Genomic DNA, 24,051 nt, shown 5'->3' with positions numbered 1-24,051 from the left:
ATTCAGTGATAGTCATTACAAATAGGAAAGGGGAAATGAAAATTGTCACTTTAGCAGCAAACACCATTTCCACATTATGATATGAAATATTCAAATGCAAGGTTTTAATATTTTGTCCACACCTATTGTCACATGAAGGCAACTCTGTAGATTTACAGCTAAAGCAGGGTGAAACCACACAGACAGAAAGGTACATACACTTTGTTTTCAAAGGATTTATAAAGCCATTCATGAACACAGTCCAATAAATCTTAGTCATTGTGAGCTTGTAAGCAATTGCACAAGCCATTCCACTGCAGTCTTTAGCAATAAATGGAAGAAGACACTCATTTTTCATCATTTGCATACAGAATCACTGTTTGCACTACAAGTTATTTAACACTAATTTCTAATTAAGACAATATCAAAAGTATTAGTGCAATTTTACAGACTGTGAAACTGAGACACTCATAGGAGAAGTGTTTGTTGCTCTGCTCTTAATTCTTGAATCAGAACAGAAGAAAAGCTACCGAAGAAAAACAAAAGTAATGGAGACGATCAATCCTGTAAGCTCAAGGTAGAAGATGCTACTAGAGGGGGGAAAATACTACAAACAAGAGGCAAAAAAGTACCTTAGATCACAGAAGGAAAGCAGGTAACAATTACCAATAAAAAAAAAAGAAAGTTGAAGAGGAGAACCTATAAAATCTAGTTGTTATTTGCTGTGAGGTTTGTAAAATGGTAAACTGTACAAATGAATGTAGATAGATGTGTTCATAAACATAAAATATAATGATAATAAGAAATGCAAAAGTTCTTATGTTATATTTTCACTGGACATAAATACCAGCTCGTGTTCATGTTAAAAAGCATGTGCATGGTCTTTGTCTGTACAATTCATTTACACATCTGGCCAAAGTATTCTAGATTATTTCTGCAACCATGATGGAATCTGATGGGGTCTGACAAGAGCTTGTTTGCTGAAAACAGCTGCCTGCTGGTTTCGGCAATGGGACTGATAAAAGCACTTGGTCTGAACTGTAGAATAAGCTAAATGTGCAGGGATAAAAGCCTACATATATCTGCACAGTTGCTTAAAAGCCCACTTACCATACATGAAGTCACTTTGTTCAGTGTTATGGCTGCACAATATTTTTGTCTGCTGTGCCAGGTTAAGTAATCATTGAGTAAAAAAAAAAAATCTTCCCTTTCCTTGACTGAAAGACATGACAGACTAAATGTTGTTCCCCATCAATCGTGCATGCTGTCTTTCACAAAGTGAGCAATGTCAACAGGAAAGAGCCGCTAGCAAGAAAATTCCAGGAAATTAATATAGCAGACTGCATTATACTGGCTGTCAACACGATTTCAAAGTTCAACCTGCAATTATGTCTAAATGATTTTAGGCAATGACACATTTTTGTAATTTTGCCTCTGTACACCACCACAGGGAATCTGAAATCAAACAGTAAATATGTGATTGAAGTGCACACTTTACAGTTTAATTTGAGGGGTCCAACAAAAGTACTGCATAAACTATTTTAGCGTTACAGTCATTTTTATACACGCTCCTTCATTTTCAAGCTGTTTCAAGGTCAGGTCAGTTCCCTCGTTAGTCCGTGACAAATCAAGCAGATAAAAGACCTGGAGTTGATTTCAAGTATTGAACTTGCATTTGGTATCTCTTCATTGCAACTTTCAATGTGAGGTTCAAAGAGATATAGATGCAAATGAAGGAGGCCATCATTAGGCTGAAGAAAAGAAAATGAACAGAGACAGCAAAAACTTTAAGAGTGGCCAAATCAACCATGTGTCAAACATGGTGGAGGCAATGTTATGACATGGGCATGTATGGTTGCCAATGGAACCAAGTTATTAGTTTGTTAATCATGTGACTGCTGACAGAAGTAGCACAATGAATTGGGAAGTGTACAGGGATCTGCTCAGATTCAGCCAAATGCTGCAAAACTGGATTAATAACAAAGTATACTGCAAAAGCAACCTGAGAGTTTCTCAGGGCAAAGAAATGGGACATACTTTAATGGTCAGTCACCTGATCTCAGCCCCAACAGAGGATGCTTTTCAGTTCCTTTTTGTCTTTTTCTTGTTTACAGTTGTACAAAACTGAGTTTTAGGGGGAAAAAATTCACTGTGCTCATGTTGGTCAGCCACACTGAAGTGGCAGAACCATCTTGGATGACTCAAGAAATTTTTAACATGCCAGCCTTTCTGTCAGGACGTTGTGAAATATCCCAGATGCAGCGTCAGTTTTCTTCCAATCTTACACAATATGAGAAATAAAACAATGAACTGCTGACAACAACATTTTGATGTTGTTGTTGTTGTTCCTGAGTGAAAGCAATGCCCTACATCATTCGGGTTAGGTTATTATATACAGTGCTGCTCATAATTTACATACAAGTAGAAACCTTCAGCCACAGCGATAACACTTACATAACTCCAATCATAGCCCTTAGATTAGTTGAAGAGCGCCTAGTTGAGGGTTAAATGGATGATGATGACACTACAGCTTGTGCAGTGCAGCAGGAAAAATGAAAACATATTAACAGGTTTCTCAGAGCAGACTTAAAGGTAATATGAACTAGTCATCCTGAGCCAGCCGGAGAACGCTGGAGAGTGGTTGTTTTGCTTCAGTCTGTGGGCTAATGTGTCTGTTATCACCTAGAGCAGATGGCCCAGCATGGAAGAGAGATTCACATACACACAACACGCACACACACACACACACACACACACACACACACACACACACATCCACACACACACACACAAAGAAACAAACGGTTCAGTGCACAACCACAAAAAAACATTGTCAAGCATGCATGTCCTGCGCCCGTACACCGGCACATAAAACACACACTGGAAAAAAAATCTCCAAGAAACCAAATATTCTGTCTGCTACTGACATTCATTCATTTTCTAATAAATAAATGTGACAAGAGGGTAATGAAAATGATTTAAAGGTTTGCTGGGAATTTGCATAAAAATATAGCCACTACAAAAATATTCTAACTTGGGGGAGAAAAAAGGTCATATTTAACCCAGCGTAGCTTTATATACCTAATTTCTGGGAATTAATCTATTTTAATATATTCCCTTTTTGGTATTTATTCCTCTGTAGATTAAACCTTAATTACACATGCACAGGTGAGCGTGTCATACAGTAAAAGAAAATTAGAAAAGCTCACAATATATTGGTTTATGACCTTCAACATACTTATTTTTCAGCAAGATCTAACTAGAGCCAAGACAGCTCAAGATCCTGAAATATTCTGAAATATGTTGTATAACTTACTCTATTTAGTGCTTGACCACATTATTTATCTCTGAAAACCCTAAAAGATACTGTGACTTTTCCAGTGCATAAGCATGAACACACATGGGCTGCAGAATACACAAATAAAATCATATATATACAATTCCCTGTTGAACCCACAACCACATTATATAGGGCAGAAACAAACATGATTCAAATATGTGAACCCACATGTGTACAAAAATACAATTTTAATCAGCAAACACACATAAATTCACACTCACAGTCACACATTTCTTCTGATACACACCACCAGCAACCTACGCAGCTGAGGCTACAGAAAAACACACATTACCACCCACACCACAAAGTTATATAGGCCACACACGCGCATTTGCGCACACACACAAATACACACACTCTTACTGTATTTTAAATCCCCGATAACCACTCAAATAACAGCTAAATCCACTCCAGGAAATTCTGCCACATTTGTTCACCATTCCTCTCTTTCTCCACCTTCCCTTTTCTCTCCCTCCTCCTGTCCTCCTTTTCTTTCCCCGTCTCAATCGTCAGTTATTGATCTGTCTCTGGAGAGGAGAAATCAGCCCTTCTCCTCCCTCTATTTTTAGACACGGGGCATATCTCAGGGAGAACCACAACCTGAGAGGAAGATGGACTAGAAGCACAGATTGTACTGGCACAGCGTAGTGGTGGTGCTTAATTTGACGGCGAGGTGATATTAGAGTTGAATAAAGACAAAGCTTGTAAAGCAATGAACCTGCCAAGGATTCTTTGAGGATATTTGGTTCACTGGGGTGCAATCCGTGACACAACAAAGACACCCACACAGATACGCATTTGTAGTTTAGTGTTTTAACTAAATTTTGATGGTGCTGCAGGGGCAGTTCTCGAGTCTATCAGGCAGTTTCAAAAGCCTCTCTATGAACTCAAAAATGCATGAAGGTCAGTCTAAGAATAAGGCTGGTTTTGAAATCCTCCATAGGCTGACCTTTTGGAGACAAAAGCCGTTCGGCTCACATGCTTCTGCTGTCTGGAAAACACACAAATAATGGGTGGTGTGTCCCTCAGTGTCTCTTTTGCACCCTCTCTCTTTTCCTTAGATCACAGTCACAGAGATTTTGTAGATCCTGGAGATCAGATGGCAAAACATTATTTCCCAACAGTACTTTTCCACGAGGAACAGACTTGAGTACGATAGCTGACTACAAACAATCATTATGTCCTTTTAACACCAAAAGAACAAGAAGACATGCTCTTAAACTCCTAATGATTATTTAAAACCCCTTTGAGTCCATCACATCAATGCCAGCTCTTTTTCTTTTTCAACCCCACAACAAGAACCGCATTTTAAGATTCTACAGCACTTTAAGTTTAGATTCAAGGAAAATGTAATGTGCAAAGCAACAATTCAATTCAACAGCCAATTCTGATCTTTTTCAATCTAGTGTTTTCCTAAAATATGAATCTTTGGGCAAAGCTACTCGGATTTGGAGAAACAATTTGTTCAGGGAGGCTATGAAATCGTGCTCAGTTGATATCCTTTTATACATCCAAATGGCTAATCTCTAAGCTGTTTTACCCTGCGTATAGTTGGCTTACATCTACAAGCTGCTTTGCAACCCACCTCAATCCAATTCCTTCTTTCATGACTTAACTTGACTGAATTAATCAACATCATATCTGTTGTCACTGGCGCCTGCTTTCAGTTCAGGAGTCTTGGTGCTTTTCTTCTCCACCTCCTTGCGCTCCATGTATGCACATTGCAATATAGCAATGGAAGGCAAAGACATGTTGGCAAAGACACATTACTGTATATAGAAAAAACTATCTTCTTTTATCCATAGTGGTCTTGACTAACATACAAATCCCTGAATATCTACAAAAGATTTAGCAAGTGCAAAGTTACCGACTCCTCTACAGTTACAATTACTGTGGCCATTGTAATTGAAAGATTTATTGTCTTTAAGGGCTGTGTGGTTTTGTATGAAAACAAGAACATTATTTGCAGGTATGACACATAGACTCTGGTTTAGTAGATGTAAAAGGCCACTTTTGAGTTGTGGCACAGAACGTTGGCACTGGATGTAAACTGCAAGATACAGAATTGCTCTAATTGTCCAGTCAGATTTTATTATGTAATTAAAAACAACATGGAAGAAACCTTTGGAAGGGGAGCCCTCTTCAAATATCAGAATTCACAGCAACTCTCTATACTTCCATGGTGAGTGTGTATGTGTGTGTGTGTGTGTGTGTGTGTGTGTGTGTGTGGTGAATAAACACACCACCAGTTCTGTGCTGCTGCTTCAAGCATCACTCAGTTGAGCTGTGGGGAGTCCCCCGTCCATACAGACAGTGACTGCTCAGCTGAGACATCGATCGATCCCCCTCTAGGATCAGAGTCCTTTTGATAACATTGCTGCCACTGTCACTGAGGCATGCAACCTTTCATCTTCTATGATAATACAGAATTTCCACTGTGGTGCATGGCATGAAGTTAAACTGGCAGAAAACAACACTGCAAAGGTGGGAAACCACATGATGGAAAAAGGACAGATTATTCATACTGCTTACTGTTTATGTATTTTGTGGCACCTTTAATGAATTAATTACCCCACTCTTTTTGTTCATTTTTAGCCATTTTAAACCTCCTTTTCTGCCTAATCAAAGGCCAAGAAGGTGGAAAAAATGTATTTTGGAGAAGAGTTTAAAAAATCTTTGACAGATTATACAATTTCTCACCCAAAACTGAGCCAGTCCTCTTAATACATTTATATAAGTCTTTTGTCATCCACTCTAGAAAATGCCACTGGAGCCTCCACAGGTACAAGAGTCAACTTTGGCCCTTCCTATACCATCTCCACTATCTTTCCCCTAATGGAAAGACGAGGAGAAGCAATCCTGTATCTCCTGAAGTCCAATATCAGTACATTTGTTTTGTTGCTGTTGAGCTGCAGATATGTCAGCACACACGGTCTACCACCCTCCGGTATTCTGAAAGCTAATCCCCCCTGATGGACTGCAGATCCATCTGACAAGCTCTGAAGGTAGGCAGTGGTGATCTTATCCAAACTCCTAAGTGTACAGGGTAAAGAAAAAAGGTAACAAGATACAATTCCCTACAGCCCTCCAGTACTTCTAACAGCTGTGTGTGACATACCATTTTAAACGTGAACATGCTGGGGACAGTTTGTAAGGTAGGGACAGGATTAAGGGACCAGAGGCGCATCGATGTGCAGGGTAGTCATTTTCTTCTTCGGTAGGACAGGCTGAAATTTGCTGAAGGCACTGGAGAAATCAAAGAGCATGATTTGGACAGTCCCTCCTGTCCTAGCCAGATGGATGTAGGCACGGTGGATTAGATGTATCATGTCACAGCCAACTCCTGCTTCCGGTTGGTCGGTGAACTGAGTAATGACTCCGTCCCTGTGGATTTTCCCAGAACATGTTTCCTGGCACTTTAAAACAGCTAGTACTGACACTGACACTGATGGAATTATTTGCAAACTTCATACATACCATGGAAATAGTTCAGCAATTCAATAAATATCTAGACAGCTATAGATAAACTACCAAGCAGTTTGAAGGCCAAACAAAAGAGGCAGTTTTTGGAGAATAAAAATGCTGTTGACACACACAAATCCCTCTAAATGCCCTAAGCACTAACATGGGTCTTTTTACTTATTGTAGCTTCTTTCAAAGTTTGGGAGGGACATGCAGACAAAGCTCGCTCCTCATATGTTCATTTTGTTGCATCTGATTCTACAGTGTATGCAAACTTTGATTATCTCTGCAAATTGTCAGCATAGCTCTGGCCTACATCTGTTGCTACCCTCAGACAAAAAGCCTGAAAACACATATAGTATTTAAGAGGAATGAGGACAGGAAAGAGATTTATTTACTCCAGCACATCAGAGTAAATCCTCTGGCACGTAAAAGAACAGACTTCCTTTGTTAAAAAGAACATATCGAGGACTCACTGGGAAAATTAGATCTCCCAGTCTGCTCATGCGACTGGGTATTCCCCTCAGAAGAAGCTGAAGGAAGCTGCTGGACTGGTAAGCTGTTCCTGAGGGGATTGTAGCTTTAGCCCAGTTAAACAGAGACAGATAAACTGGTGTATGAGAAGACATTTGGAGATTAGTAATTAGCAGAAAGAAATAGTAAATAGAATTCATGGCATTAGTCAAATTTATTAATTTATTAACATAATACATTTCCCCTTATTTTATCTATCAGAGCTGATGTTAGTCTGATGGTTTCCCCTCAGTCTCTACAATTGGCACTCGTAATTGGCCATCATATCTGAGTGCTAGCAGTCACATTAAATTAACATATGGTATAATTTGCAGGAAGGTTAAACAGAGCAGTTGAGAGAAAAAATAATGAATGTATCTGCTCTTGAAACAAGAACACACACCATCAGGGTAATTAACTTGTGAAGGCTCTGTTGAAGCTGTTGAGCTTCAAGAGGAACATAATTATCTTTCAGTAACATAATACTAAAGCCATTTCCAGAAAGGATAAATATTTGAAAATGATTCATATTTATTATTACAGGTCTCAGTTTCAGAATATCACGGCCAATATCAATATCATACACTGTCAATGAGTTACACTTCTGACTGAGTCTATTTAATGTCGTGTTTCATTTCAGTCATAGCAACTTGACCACTTCCGCCTCATCTGTCTCAGCCTGTAGTGTAGTGAGAAAGTGTAACACTCAACAGCAGAGTGAACAAATGTGGAAATCAGCTATCCTGTGATGACTGAGCGTCTGCAGGCAACAGCCATTATCTTCAGGCTTTTTGCTGCCAGCAGATATCTGGATAACTCATATCTGGGCCAACGCTTCATTTTAATTGCTTATTGTTTAAAGACCCAAAGGTTTCTGTTATGACCACCAGTAATATTTATTTTTAACCTAAAGGCATGATGCCATTTTGGCATAGTTTTATTACTGCAATGAGCCTTGGGCGCCACTGCTACTGAGTGAAAAGCAAGTTCACAACTTTGCTAACAAAATGTGGTGCTGTGCCACCCAATTCTATCAAAACCAGATTAAACTGAAGCTGTGCTGCTTATGCACAATGTCAGCATGCCACCATGCTCACATAGTTAACATGCTAAACATTATACCTGAGTCATTCTACGAGAATAGCTCAAATTGGACTTTGATATTTTCAAATTTTTTACCAAAATGTATTATGTGTATGTATATCCCTCAGCATTAAGGACATAGTTAACTATCAGAAAAACACATTTTCCCATCTTATGGATTATTTTTCCATTTTTATAGATTATTATTATCACGATCTCTCAAACCATTAGAATAAAACATGTAACGGGGTTGAGTGTGACAGGGTTGTGATTTTTGCACAAAATGGCCATTGCTCCATGTAGTGAATACCAGAGAGAGAGCACACGGCATCCATGAGATTAAGAATTTTTACATATTCTTGAAATAAAAACCACTTTTTCCATAAGTAATAGCTTTCTATCTTTTATTCATGTTACGGTGTTGAGTCACCGAGTTTGACGACCTCAATATAAAAACTTAAATGACCAAAATACCTTTCTCTGCTATCCTGTTGTCCAAAAGACTTCAGTGATGTTACTTTCTGATGTACATTCTATCATGGATCATACCATTGTATTTATGGGGGGAGAACCATTCATGTAAAGGGGTTGAGGGGTTAGCCAGAGACAGAACTGAATAATGTGATTTTAATGAATAATTAACAGTTAATCTGGAAAAAAATACATCAATAACAAAAGAGCACAAATAGATATTTATGTTGATATCAAAATTTCTTCATTTATTTAATAATTTCATTTGGTATTTTCAAAGTATACTTTTATCTATGCCTTGAGGGGCATGACTAAATAGGCGTTGTCAAGTGAAAAAACTATTTTATTTCCCATAAAAGGATAAAATAGTGTTCAAGTTTTTTACACTATATCAAATAAAACATTTTAATGTACATTTAAATCTGTTTAAATATAATTTTTGGTAATCTATTTATTAAAATACAACTAAAGAGGTGAGAGGGGCTCAAATTGTGCTATTTTCATAGAATGCCTCACCTGTTTAAAGGGGTTTTTTGGTTAATAGGCATTATACAGGCGCTAAATCACCATTTTTCCCATATAACCCTCAAACACTGTAACAGCACATGATTGACAGAAAATAAGGAAATTAAGCACAGTAGTTCTATTTTAACATCAACCTGTTGGCATCATCAACTGACATTTAGCTCAAAGCACTACTGTGCAATAGCATTAGGCTACAGTGTGGTACAGCTAGCATATAATCATATAACTGTAACTGCACTCTTACAATGGACATATTGACACTAAACTTATGCAGGTAAGTCAAAAATCAAATGAAATGTCAAAAAGAAATGTGCACTTGGTGTACAGTTTAACTATGGAACTGTGTAGGGTGGTAGAAAGTGACTCATTAGTCACATTCTTTGAAAATGCACACCAATGTACTCTTTATTCTTGAATGGACTTACTCGGCTCCACTCCTTTCTGTTCTGCTCTGTTCTGTTGCTCCACTCTGTGCTTCACTCCCATGGGTGCTCATTATGGAGGAAGTTTGTTTGATCTATTCTTTCATTACTGTTTGAACCTGAAGCGTTAAACTCTCTATGGATTGCAGTGCAGAGTATCTACATGACTAGTTAAAGCTGCTGCCATTACATAGACAAACACTATTTCTTAATGTAAGGTGCCATTACATGAACAAGCCTAACTGCTGCATCATCTGTTTTGTGGTTTTCCTTATTTGTTTTTGTTTTTTAGACTATGAACAAAAAAAGCAGTGTTATGATTCATAAAGGAAAATTATAATATCTGCAGCGAGCTGTGACTGCAGCACTATTTGCTCATGCAGGAAGGATTTCTCTCCCTGCTGCAGTGGGACAAGTAATCAGACAGAAGCGATCAGTTGTGCCTCAGTGCTTTAAGTACAATTAACTGCTATAATTAGTTTCCATTTAAAGAGGTCGATTTAGTATAAACATACAAGAAGAACATTTAGTTTCGCCAGTAAATAACTTCCAAAGCTTACAAGTGACACACTGCAACTAGAAGAACAAAATTAACAAATATACACTTTAGACAGTGCATCACACAAGGTGAGTTACCACAATGCCAGGCAGTCATAAGCACATTCCATACAATAAGCAGCAATTACTTCTATTAAATAACAGCCAGTAAAAACCCTCACAGAGCAAAATAGTCTGACCGCTTTCCGACTTCCTAAAGCCTGTATATGCACAGCCTTTATGTGGAAAGCTATTTTATATTTGTTTGTGTCAGGCTGTGAATCTGAGGTCTATACATCTAAGATTGTGCATTTGAACCACTCAAAGTACATTCAATAGATAACCTCAGTTCCAAAAAGAACATTGTGTAAAATGTAAACAACAAAATCCATCACTGATGGGGATGTCCTCCTGCCATTATTGAAAATATAAAATACATTTAGAAGTCTGGATAACATTACAGCCCCATTTCATAACAGAAAAGCCTTCAGCAGACATCTTATTACCTTCTGCAAAACTATTTTGCCCTCATTTGGAGGCCTGAAATCCTCCATGGTGTTTAATCTCCACTTAAGATAAATCCAGCCAAAGTGTACAAAGGGTAATAAACATCCAGGAATATGAATATTGTGTTGCACATCTTTGAAGAGTAAAGAACACACATTTAATGGCTCTACTGCTTGTGGTTTTGTGGTTTATAGACTGGAAAGCATCACGGACAAACGCCCAGACAGATGGACAATATGACAACAATAAGCGGGAGGATAAAAACAGAATGCAATGATTTGCAAATCTCATAAACCCATAATTTATTCATAATAGAACAGAATACATCTCAAATGGTTCAACTGAGACCTTTAGCTCTTTTTTAATTTGATGGCAGCAGCAAATCTCAAAAAAGTTGGGCAACAAAAGTCTGGAAAAGTAAGTGGTACTAGGTTAACTGGCATTAGGTCAGTAACATGATTGGGTATAAAAAAGAATATCTTAGAGGCAGGGCCGTATTCCCGACCGGGCGAGTGGGGCTGGCGCCCCGGGGCCCATGGATCCAGGGGGCCCAGGGGGGGGCCCAACAACAATCCAGATACCGATGTCGATGCTGATTGCGATAGAGCCCTAGGATCTTCTTTAGTTGTACTTCTTTAGTCTATAAGGGTTAACTGAAATGGGCTGGGGGGAGTGACAGCAGTCAGAGGGCCCTCAGCCACAGGACATAGGAACCAGAGGGCCCCTGGGCCATGTCGTACAGCAACCAGAGGGCCCCTAGGCCACGGAGGACGGCAATCAGAGGGCCCCTGGGCCACGGGGGATGGCAAAGGGCCCCTGAACCACGGGATATGGCAACCAGAGGGCCCCTGGGCCACGGGGGACGGCAATCAGAGGGCCCCTGGGCCACGGGGGACGGCTATCAAAGGGCCCCTGAGCCACGGGATATGGCAACCATAGGGCCCCTGTGCCACAGGAAACGGCAATCAAAGGGCCCCTGGGCTATGCAGTACGGCGACTAGAGCGCCTAGGGGGACAGCAATCAAAGGGCCCCTGGGCTACAGGATATGGCAACTTCAACTGTTCTTGACTCTGCCAATTACGAACTGTGAAGGGGAACGGTCATTCTCCAGAATGGCTCGAATAAAAAATGAGCTCAGGATGAAAATGACCCAAAATCGTCTGAACTCCCTCTCACTTCTTGCAATTGAATCACAGTTTGTGCAACAGCTGAACTTTGATGAGTTGGTAGATGATTTTGCACGAAGGAAGAGCAGAAAGAGACTTTTGTAGGGGAGTGTGTGTCGGGGGGGGGGGGGGGGGGGTGTTGGTATGGGCTTGGAGCGGGAGGGGGGGAGGGGGGGCCCTTGCAATCTCCTTGCCCCGGGGCCCAGACCCACCTTAATCCGGGCCTGCTTAGAGGGGCAGAGTTTCACAGAAGTGAAGATGGGCAGAGGTTCATCAGTCTGCAAAAAACTGTGCCACTGGTTTGGTATCAGAGTGAAACAAGAGAAATGGACTGCTAGTTTCCTGTAGAACTGCTCATTTATGTCTTTCTGCTTATTTAAAATCTAAAAAAATTATCACATCCATTTTTATCAAGTACCACCATCTAATGTCTTTAAAATAAATGAATAGTACTTATATGAATGGCTCATGGGGGAACATAATAATAATAATAATAATAATAATAATAATAGCTCCCTAAGACTAAAGCAGTATTTACTCTACAAAATAATTTTGGAATAAAAGAAAAGTTACAGATATTGTTCCACATGGATTCTGATAATAAATGTATGTATGATAATACTGTTCAACCTGTGTGTCATCAAATTTGATAATCTGGTCAAAATTGTAATTTTTTATTTAAATTTTTGTCCATACATGTCGCTTGGTTTTTGATTGCAAATTAATACATTATTTTTATAATTGTGAAAAGAAGTGTGAAAATTGCAGAGCAGGGCAAAACTTTTGATTTTTCTCTATGGAAACGGTGCATTTTAAATGGTTAAGAATGGCTCATAACATAACAGCAGTTGCCTGAATGTAATCAGAGCCATAGGTCTGAATCATTAGTTCTACAGCCTTCTCTTCTTGCCGGCAAAGACATTACCCATTGCTTGTGATACCATACCAAATTAAGAAGGTGCCATGCCAAAGCATTTCTTCGAGTCATGACAGATGTGTTACTTTCTGATGACAGAAGATCTTCTGATTGTGGAAAATAATGAAGCATATTGTTGAGACAATTGGACTTAATTTTTTTAAGATTCCCCAAGCCTGTTCATAAACTGTTTTGTAAATGGATGGTTTATTACCGTTTCAGAATCCACACTATTTATTTCAACTTTCTTTATTGAATTTTAACAGCTTAACATACAATATTAATCAGTAGAACACTGAAACAGCAATAGTCACAAAGAGGAAAAACGAGAAGAAGATGTAAGCTAATTTCTCCCTAACCCCCTCACTCCCACCCCCCACCCTGAACACTCCCACTCTAGGTCCAAACACAAGATTGATATCTAGCAGAGATCCAGTTTCTCTAACTATACATAGGAACGCTACATGAACTCGCACATCCATACATTCACACACATAACACACACACACACACACAAAAAAGGAAGAAATAAGTAAATAGATAAACAAGAAAAAAGCCTAATTTTCCTCTGTATCAGGGAGCAGAATGATGGTGCTTACTAAAGACTGGAAGGGCCTCCAAGTCTTCATAAATTTGCTGGTACAACCCTTAAGAGAAAATCTTAGTTTTTCCAGCTTGAGGTTATAGAGAACCTCCCTCACCCAGTGGTCATAAGAGGGAGGAATGCACAATTTCCACTTCAGTAAAATAAGTCTGCGAGCCAAAAGGGTGGTGAAAGCTAAAGCGTGTTTCAAAGAACGCGAGAGGTCCGGGTCTGGAGGGATGCCAAATATAGCTGACAGAGGATTGGGGAAGATTGGCTGATCATATGCTTGACTGAGTGTTTTAAAAATGTTACCCCAAAACCCACTTAACTTAGGACAAGCCCGAAACATATGGGTATGATTAGCCGGCGACTGTCCACACCTATTACAAGCGTCTCTAACAGATGAATAAATTTTAGCTAACTTTGCGTTTGTGTAATGCACTTTTAAAAATATTTTGCACTGAATCAAAGCATGTCGGGCACAGATTGAGGACTTGTGAATTAAACTCATGGCAGCTTCCCATTGTTCCTCTGACACCTTTGCACCCAATTCCTCCTCCCGTGCCATTTTAACTAAGTCAGCAAACTTTGAAGTCTTCTTATCAAAGAACTTATATAAAAATGAAATACATTTTTTCCGTTGTGGGTCTATTTCTAGGAGAGTATCTAAAAGTGTTTCAGGAGGTCGATTCGGGAAGTATGGAAACACCTTCTTAACATAATCTCTGGCCTGAAAAAAGTGAAACAGATGAGAATTGGGCAATTGGAATTTAGATGAAAGTTCAGTGAAGGATGAAAAGATATTGTTGGTATAGAGGTCTTTTACACTCCTGATCCCCTTATTATGCCACAAGCTGAAAACTAAATCAGTAACCGAGGGTTTAAAATTGCAATTTTTAGCTATGGGTATTTGTATCGAAGGTCCTTGCAGGCCAAGCTGCTTCCTAAATTGGGTCCAAATAGCTAGTGTCCCCTTAACTATGGGATTATCTTCTACTAGGGAGAGAGGAAGAGGAAGCTGAGAACAAAGTAGTGAGGACAGAGAATAACAGCTAGATGCTCTTTCAGTTTGCACCAAAGCGGGTGAAGCATTGCCATCGCACCTCCAGTATAAGAGTTTCTGTATATTAGCTGCCCAGTAGTATTGCCTAAAGTTGGGAAGGGCGAGACCACCCTCAGATTTTGGGGACTGTAGCACAGATTTACGAAGTCTAGCAGGTTTTTTGAGCCATAAAAACTGAGATACCTTTTTGTCCAGTTTATCAAAAAATGTCTTTGTGATCAGTATAGGAATATGTTGGAAAAGGTACAAAAATTTGGGAAAAACAACCATTTTGACCAGGTTCACCCGCCCTAATAAAGACAATGGTAATAAAGACCACCGGTTAAAATCTTTCTCCATGCTTTCTACTAACGGTAAAAAGTTCTTGTCCATCATATTAGTCATAGATGGGCAGATAAATATTCCCAAATAACAAAACCCCTGCATCTGCCCTTTTAAGGGGTGAAACTAAACTAGGAAGATTTCTGTCTAGAGAGTTTATAGGAAATAATTGGCTTTTCTGGTAGTTGAGCTTGTAACCAGAAATTCTGCCATAGTGTTCTAAGATGTCAAAAAGCACTGGGAGCGACATATGAGGATCAGAGAGGTATAAAAGCAAGTCATCCGCGTAGAGGGACACCTTATGGATCACACCAGATCTGAGAATACACTTAACACCCTCCTCAGCACGCAACCAGATGGCAAGAGGTTCTACTGCAATAGCAAATAACAGGGGGGAGTGGGGGCATCCCTGCCTAGTGCCCCTTTCAAGAGGAAAGGATGAAGACAACATGTTATTTGTTTCTAATGGAGGCAAACGGTGAGGAATACATTAGCTTAACCCAGAGTGAATCCACACTATTTAGCAAGGAAATTTTTGAATAGGCTATAATATATTGGTTTAAGATTTAATAAATCCAATTGTAAAACTGAGGTGGTGAACAAATTTAACAGTTATTTGCCATCATGTTAGCATTTAGACATTACTGCCTTAGTGCATACTTGCCGAGCTGCTATAGCTGTAGACAGGTTTTTCTTGTTTTCTTAAGTTGCATCTCTATTTATGTCTGTATGACATAAAAGGCCCCAGCATATCTTAAAGACCTCATTGTACCATATCACCCCAATAGAGCACTTTGCTCTCTGACTGCTGACTTACTTTCCTAGGATACTTAAAAGCAGAATGGGAGGCAGAGCCTTCAGCTTTCAGGCCCCTCTTTTGTGGAACCAGCTCCCAGTTTGGATTTGGGAGACAGACACCCTCTCTATTTTTAAGATTAGGCTTAAAAACTTTCCTTTTCAATCAAGCTTATAGTTAAGGCTGGATCAGGTGACCCTGAAGCTTCCCTTAATTCAATTCAATTAAATTTTATTTATATAGTGCCAAATCACAACAAACAGTCGCCTTAAGGTGCTTTGCATTGTAAGCTAAAGACCTTACAATAACTTAGTTAACACTCTGTGTTTAAACACCACTCTGCATTTAATCATTAGTTATTAATAATCTCTTCCACAGTGTGTCTGTTGTCCTGTCTTCCTCCCCTCACTCCCAGCTGGTTGCGGCAGATGACTGCCCCTCCCTGAGCTCGGTTCTGCCGGAAGCTTCTTCCTGTTAAAAGGGAGTTTTTCCTTCCCACTGTCACCTCTGGAGCTTGAAAAAAGAAGACGTTTCACCTCCATCCCAAAGGCTTCTTAGGCTTCCCACTGTCACCAAGAGCTTGCTCATAGGGAGTCGTCTTATTGTTGCAGTTAGGTCTTTACCTTACAATATAAAGCACCTTCAGGCGACTGTTGTTGTGATGTGATGCTATATAAATTAAATTGAGCTGAAATGCTAAATGAAGGCTGTGAAAACTGCAGCATCAGCTGAACATTGAGACCACTCCCCTGGGTCTCTACTCCTTACATGTTAAGCTGTGTCCTATTGTTTTGACAGAGCTTTGAGAACCCTGGCAGCTCCACCTGTGTGTGTGTGTCTACTTCCTGTTGGCTCATTATAGGAGGACAATGAGACAATGAGGAGCTTGTCGCTACTAATAAAGAACATAATACCTCCTCTACTAAGAGCGAACTGCTTGAATGATTCAAACAGCTCTGGGACTGCATGTGTTTTTCTTTCAGGCACATTTAAAACCTATTTTGCCTGGGGGTTTTGTTGTTGTTCTTTTTGATGTGCAAATGTATACTTGCTGCACAGTATGAGCATCATTTGTGATGCTGTTTGTCCAGTATGGTTTTAATAACTCCCAAACATGCACCTCCACTGTAGACCATAAAAAAAGAGTGGCTTTACATTTCAGCCACATCCATGTGGAAGTACATTAAACCTTCTTTGACTGCAGAAAGAAATCTGATTGTATAGTAGTCTACAAGAAAGTGACCATTTGGCTTCTGTGATTTATGTCCTCAGGAAACACTTTCCTGATATGTTTAAGGTCTCCATCGCTAGTTTCAAGTCTTACTGAAGGCATCATGATACTTATTTTGTAAATTATGGTCGCCATTAGAGTCAAAAAGGATGATAAAGCAAGGTGTGATTTAGGGCATGAGTAACTTCTGATTACTATCATATGCGGGTGAAGATCCCTCAGTTTCGTGTCAGGCCAACACCTCTCTCATCATATCTTGCTTTTGAAAAACATCATGATGGCGATGGCCCAAAGCCTCAGCTTGACATCACTAACCAACAGGTTAGTGGCACAATGGTCATCTTGGTCTTCGCTTAAGAGTTGAAGCTTTGTTGTTTATTAATATCCAGATAGTTGGGGCATTTTTGCTGTGTGATGTTAAAGCTAAAATTCTGGACTTTTCTACTGACTATACTGCCTCAGTACCCTACATCAAAAACTGTCCAAAATAACGAGCAGTTCAGATACAATCAGGAAGTTATCGACTGCCTAATGGGCAAATGATAGCACAGCAAAGTTTAGTAAGCAGTTAAGAAACAACTAACGGAAAACAAAAAAACTGGTGGAACTCTTCTCCACAAAAATGTGTTCTGGTTTGTCTACTAATTACTAATCTATAATGAGCACAGAGGAGCACTGGTGTATAAAATTATGTGAAGGAGGAGTAATACAACATTGTGGAAATGAATGACACAACCATTACAAAAGTTACAATCACTGAGCAACAAGATTAATGAACACAAGGCTTCAGGGAGCTTGAATTGATGCTGTGTTAAATCAGGTTGAACAAAACAGGGTTATTTATTAAATCCCACTTAGGTTCATTGTGGAAGGAACAGAGAGAAAGTACTTGCACCAAACCAAAGACAGGCAGCGGTGCAGTTATCCTAACTTCCCTGTCACTTATCGATTACATGTTGCTGTTTGCTAGGTGATCTAAGTAAAACTTCTGTATTTTACACTGAAAAAAAACCCAAAACAAAACAAAACAGCCGCGTCACAGGTGCAGGATTGAAAGATCTGAGAATGTATTTTTGTGTAACTACATTTTTACAAATCTGTGAATAAGGTAAACACGTCTCTCCTTTCTTAATTTCTACAGATAAGATGCTGCTCCTAACCAGCCTGCTGATTGGTCTGTTGTGCCTGAATCATGTGGGTGGTGTGTGGGGTTTTGCCCGTCTGCTCGATGATGTAGAGTTGCGTTCAGCTTTCTCAGTTGCTCGCACCTCCAGCATGGAAGGGGGGCCAAAGATGACTGTGACCTTTGACACTGTTTATGTCAACATCGGTGGGGACTTTGACGCCAAGTCTGGCTTGTTTCGCTGTCGTATTCCCGGGGCCTACTACTTCTCCTTCACAGTGGGAAAGTTTCCACATAAGGACCTGTCTGTGATGCTGATGAAAAACAGGAACGAGGTGCAGGCCATCGTGTATGAAGAAAACGCAGGAGAGGAGCGGAAGGTACGTTTCAGAGCTCTGATTTTTTTTTTTTTTTTGCCCATCAGATATCCATCCCCCTATGTCCACTAATTACTGATTATGATTACTAGATTTACAGGATGTGGTTGACCTTAACTGTTACTCAGCGTTCTCTCGCTGGCAGAGGGTGTAAAGTGGGAAATAAGCTCCCCAGTATCTCTCTCTCATCAATGTCTGTGTATGCAGAGATTCACCGAGCCCAACACACCCCCACTTCTATCTGTGCCTCACAATTAGCAGACTGATAGTGTTAACTTTTATGATGGAAATCCAGTGCTCAAAGCTCAAATCCTCCTCTACAATAAATACCTAATAGAAAGGTTTATTTCAGACTGAATGACAGAAAAGTAACAAAAACAGTTTAGCATTGTCACTACTGGAAATACTAGTATTTCCAGTAGTGACTGGAAGTAGTGGCTCTACCTAGCCACAACACACTAGAAGGTGTGTTGTGGCTAGGTAGAGCCTACAGGAGGCAGGACACCAAAGCTATTCTCATATGGGTCTGTCCTAAGGAGCTGGCAGGGTAAAGTTAATTTACTGGCATAAATGAACAGTTTTATTATCAGGACATCTTAAGTTAAAGGGCACATTATCCATTGTTGAGTGAAGCCACTGCCATTAAGGAATACCGTTGCCATGTGTGCTTTGTCTGGTACATCCAAGTGGCATCCACATGAATGTCAGGACCAAAGGTTTCCCAGCAGGTCATTGCACTGTAATGTTGTGATTGTTTGATGTACACTGAAACAAAAAATGCATAAGTTTCAAATCTAATCAAGCTGACATATTTCCCAAAATGTGGTACTTCAGTCAGACAGGCATGTCATTATTGATTGAAATAATCTCTTTCAAGGTGTATTTTTTCTCCCTGAGGAAATATTTACAGCGGTCAGGTCAGAGCTTGTGGTAGCACTCACACAGGGTGCGTTTGCATAGGGATGGGGAATGAAAGCAGATCAGAGGGGATTATTCCCTCAAATGAAGGGCTGTGTGAGGTAGATGATTGGATTATGTGTTTGTTGTTGATGTAAAACAGGCCTAGATATGACTCCACTGGGATAACAGTGTGCATCATTCCTCAGGTGCAGAGCCAGAGCGTCATGCTGCAGCTAGAGTTCGGTGACACCGTCTGGCTCCGTCTCCATGGTGACCCTCGTTATGCGCTATACAGCAACACCGGACACTACACCACCTTCAATGGTTACCTCGTCTACCCCGATGTCTATGGCTACCAGACACACCACCATCACCACCAGCAGCATCCCGACTCCCAGCAGCCCCTGCAGGACAACATCCCACTGCTGAACAACAACCAGGCCACAGATCATATCAGATCTGAAACGAGGGACGAGGAGAAGGAGCTGCAAATTAAAGAGGAAGAGGAGGAGGACGAGGATGAAGAGGACGACCAGAGATCTGCCTTCTCAGTTGGGCGCACCCAAAGCATTGTGGGTGTAAACCAACTGGGGATGCCGCAGCACCAACCAGTGAGCTTCGACACGGCGTTTGTCAACATCGGAGAAGACTTTAACGTGACGGAGGGAGTGTTCACCTGCCGCATTCCTGGGGCGTACTTCTTCTCCTTCAACGTGGGCAAGATGCCCCAGAAGACGTTGTCCGTCAAGCTGATGAAGAACCGCCTGGAGGTGCAGGCGATGATTTATGATGACAGCCAGGGCGAGAAAGCTCTGCAGAGCCAGAGTTTGATGCTGTCACTGAAACCGGGAGACACAGTCTGGCTCTACTCCCACCAGAGAGATGGATTTGGTGCCTACAGCAACCATGCCAAGTACATCACATTTACCGGCTTTCTGATATACCCCGATTTCCCTGCTACCACTGCCACCACCAATACTGCCACCAGCCAATCATATGCAGACAAGAAACCCTAGCTGCAGCACTTTGGCTAGGGACTGAACATTGTTGGAGGAATTCATGCAAGATGGAAATGTCTTCAGATTTCACAGAAGGCACTGGGGAGTTACACTCCAAATGAATGCTGCTTTGGCTGTCTTTCTGCTTCATATGAATTCCTTCACAAAGTCACAGGGACCTTGGACTGAGTGCACTGCTTAACAAAATCAATTTTCAGCCACTGGCTTCCCAGGATATGACTTTGCCAGATGTGAATATTTCACTCTTTAATGAAAATTCAGTGATTACTCACTCACCTCTGTGTTAGCTCATCAGTTAGCTTTCATGCATTTTATACAGCTCAAAAACAAAATTATTCTGTGTTCACTGTTAGTGAACCCACTCAGTCTATCAGCATATTAAAGGTGTCCATGGTACAGAAACTCTGTTATATTATTTATAATAATTACTGGATATAATGGTAATGCTTTACTTTCTGTCTCTCTCAGCATATAAAACATTTATAAAACACAAAAATGTTTTTAAAAAAGGAGCAACAAGAGGGTGGAGTGCTATGTTATCAGCTGACACTATCAAGTTAGGAAAGAAAGCTAGGTTAGCAAGCTGCATCCACACAGGTGCAGACATGGATACACTATAATTAATGCCAAGTACTATATACATAACATACTAGAATGTCACTCACCAAAACTGAATCAAAGGGAGTTAGTGCAATAAAAAAAAGATAGCTGCACTGAAAACGGCCCAAAAGACACCAACGCCTCAAATTAGCCAAGGCCTAGCTAGAGACATATTTGAAATTGAGCAAGACAGTTTCTCTACACAAAGAGGAAAATTAGTTGTAGAGACAAAAAAAAATAAATTGTACCAGTACCTGTTTATTTCTGCTGCACTGGGATTTTATAGTCAGCCTCAAGTGGCCATTCAAGAAACTGCAGTTGTTGGCATTTCCATGTTGGCTTCATGCTTTATAACTCAGGAGGTGGCTGCTTAAAGAGTTCAAGTTGTTGACAAATAAGCACATTTATCACTTTCCAACTACATCACAGCACCAAGTGTTTAAATGAGGTGACTAGACTAGAAATGACTAGAAATGTTCAGAATTTGCCCACTGTACCACATTTTAGGGAATTATATAGTCTTTATATTATACAGTATTTTGAATATGAGTTCTCTAAAAACTTGTAAGCATGTGTTGATAAATATAGTGCAGTAAAAAAGTATATTTGTGTAATGTGCTGCAGAATTAGAAAGAAAGAGTCATATTGCGTACTTAAGCAAGTACTCAAACTGCTAAGTACAGTGTCTGAGTAAATGTACACTGAGCAAAATGAAAATTCAAAATCTTTATGCATGCGCATTTAAGTCTGAGCTGCAGATAAGGCAGTGATCCCATAGTGGAGATTTACGTGGCATAAAGGTGTGGTAGATAATCACTGAATTTTTCATTTTTTTGAGCAAAATATTCCTCTAAGTGCATTTGTTCTTCTTGTCAAAGGTGTTTCTGCTCGTAAGGTAAAGTGTCTTTACTTTCTTTGTCTTTAGAGGCATGTGAATCGATATAAACTGTGTTTCGTGTCAAAATTCTCTTTTCATTTGGGAGTTTGGTGTTTCTCTCCCCAAAATTGGCCACAGCAGGAGAAGAGCATGACGGGACAAAACTGACATCGCTGTGGAAATGTGCAGACTCCATATCCATCAGACTGTTGACCACATGCCACCTCTGCGCCTGCGGGGATCTGGACCTTAATTTGATTTCTAATTCTAGCAGCGTTTAATTCATGTCTCCAGAACCACTGTGGGGAAAATTTAATTGCTTCTCCCAGGCTGCTATAATATGCATGTCTGTTTAATTTCACGCCACCGGGGGAAAAGATGATGCTGTTCAAGTTGTGATGAACCTTGACTTTATGAAATCACCTTCTCTGTTGGAGAGGCACCATGTGAAATCATACTTCACTTTTATTGAGCATTTACATTTTTATTACAGTTAACTGGCTGTAAATTCATGAGAAGAAAGTTCTGGTATAAATGATGATCTAAACACGCCAGTTATGACAAATAGGCTAATTTGCTTCCTGAAGATTAAAATATCAAACTGACATTAGTTTCATTAATCAGTATTTTGGTCTTAATGATGACATAAATGACTGTGTGCTATTAGAAAATGTTGCTTAAAGTAGTAAAGAGTAATTTCCAAACACAACATGCAGCTTTTTCATGGAAATATAATATTTGCTACTATAAACACTAAATTAAAGAATAGCTCATGTGCATTTAACACAGCATAGTTTCCTCAGTAGCTGGTGGAGAACAAAAATAGAGCTATAAAGAAATGATGAATTGACTTACATTCATCAGTTAGAAGGAAAAACTTTATATTATTGATATTATTTGGGTGGACAGAATCTTTAAAATAGAGCCAAAAATCCTCATAAATTCAAGCTGACTGTATTCTGTAAAACAATCCTTAAAAAATAAGATACAAAGGTTTTATCCCTCAGTGGCAAAATCTATTCCTGCATATCACAAGTTGCATACCAGAAGCCTGAACTTTTTCAGACTTTGAATAATGCTTAAAAAAAATGTAAGAATTTTTTTTTTTTATATAGAGAAATTGTAAGAGGAAGTCATGGCGCCCAAAGAATGTTGAGCACCACGAGAGGATTCTTTGACTGCAAAGATGGCGATAGAAATGTTCAATTGTTTTGGAGCAAAGTTGTTAATTTTTTCTGTTTTTTTCAGATTTTGATAGTCTTTGTACTTACACTATACTGCCATCTGCCTTCACACACATATGGACTTGGGTGACATCCCATTCTTAATCCATAGGGTTTAATATGATGTCAGCCCACCCTTTGCAGCTATAACAGCTTCAACTCTTCTGGGAAGGCTTTCCACGAGGTTAAGGAGAGTTTACGGGAATTTATGACCATTCTTCCAGAAGCACATTTGTGAGGTCAGACACTGATGTTGAACAAGAAGGCCTGGCTCACAGTCTCTGTCAAGTTCTTCCACACCAAACTTGCTCATCCATGTCTTTATGGACCTGCTTTGTGCACTGGTGTGCAGTCAAGTTGGAACAGAAAGGGGCCATCCCCAAACTGTTCCCACAAAGTTGGGAGCATGAAATTGTCCAAAATGTCTTGGTATGCTGAAGCATTAAGAGTTCCTTTCACTGGAACTAAGGTGCCGAGCCCAACTCCTGAAAAACAACCCCACACCATAATACCCCCCCTCCACCAAACTTTACACTCAGCACAATGCAGTTAGACAAGTACTGTATCCCTGGCAACCACCAAACCCAGACTCGTCCATCCGCTTGTCAGACAGAGAAGTGTGATTCATCACTCCAGAGAACACATCTCCACTGCTCTAGAGTCCAGTGGTGCTGTGCTTTACAGCACTGCATCAAACACTTTGCATTTCACTTGGTGATGTAAGGCTTGGATGCAGCTGCTCAGGGGGAATGGAAACCCATTCCATGAAGCTCTCTACGCACTGTTCTTGGGCCAATCTGAAGGCTACATGAAGTTTGGAGGTCTGTAGTGATTGACTCTGCAGAAAGTTGACATCTGTGCGCTGTGTGCCTCAGCATCTACTGACCCCACTCTGTCATTTTACGTGGCCTACCACTTTGTGGCTGAGTTGCTATCATTCCCACTTTGCTATAATACCCCTAACAGCTGACTGTGGAATATTTAGTAGTGAAATTTTATGACTGGACTTTTTG

At 40.1% G+C, this 24,051-nt stretch overlaps 1 protein-coding gene across 2 annotated transcripts in view; it reads left to right on the top strand.

Annotated features, from left to right (window-relative positions):
* Window positions 1-23,349, top strand: part of c1qtnf4 (C1q and TNF related 4) — a 43,410-nt gene extending 20,061 nt beyond the window's left edge. For both annotated transcript variants that reach the window (XM_030726413.1, XM_030726412.1), the window contains exons 2-3: window positions 18,061-18,422; window positions 19,526-23,349. In XM_030726413.1, the coding sequence (XP_030582273.1) occupies window positions 18,066-18,422; window positions 19,526-20,335 (1,167 nt within the window). In that variant the 5' untranslated portion in view covers window positions 18,061-18,065 and the 3' untranslated portion in view covers window positions 20,336-23,349. The remainder of the gene's footprint in view (window positions 1-18,060; window positions 18,423-19,525) is intronic.
* The last annotated feature ends 702 nt before the right edge of the window (window positions 23,350-24,051 follow it).

This window comes from Archocentrus centrarchus, chromosome 3 (genome assembly GCF_007364275.1).
Source record: "Archocentrus centrarchus isolate MPI-CPG fArcCen1 chromosome 3, fArcCen1, whole genome shotgun sequence".
Classification (NCBI taxonomy): Eukaryota; Metazoa; Chordata; class Actinopteri; order Cichliformes; family Cichlidae; genus Archocentrus; species Archocentrus centrarchus.
The sequence above is the reverse complement of the archived record's forward strand: the minus strand, read 5'-3'. Positions and strand labels throughout refer to the sequence as shown.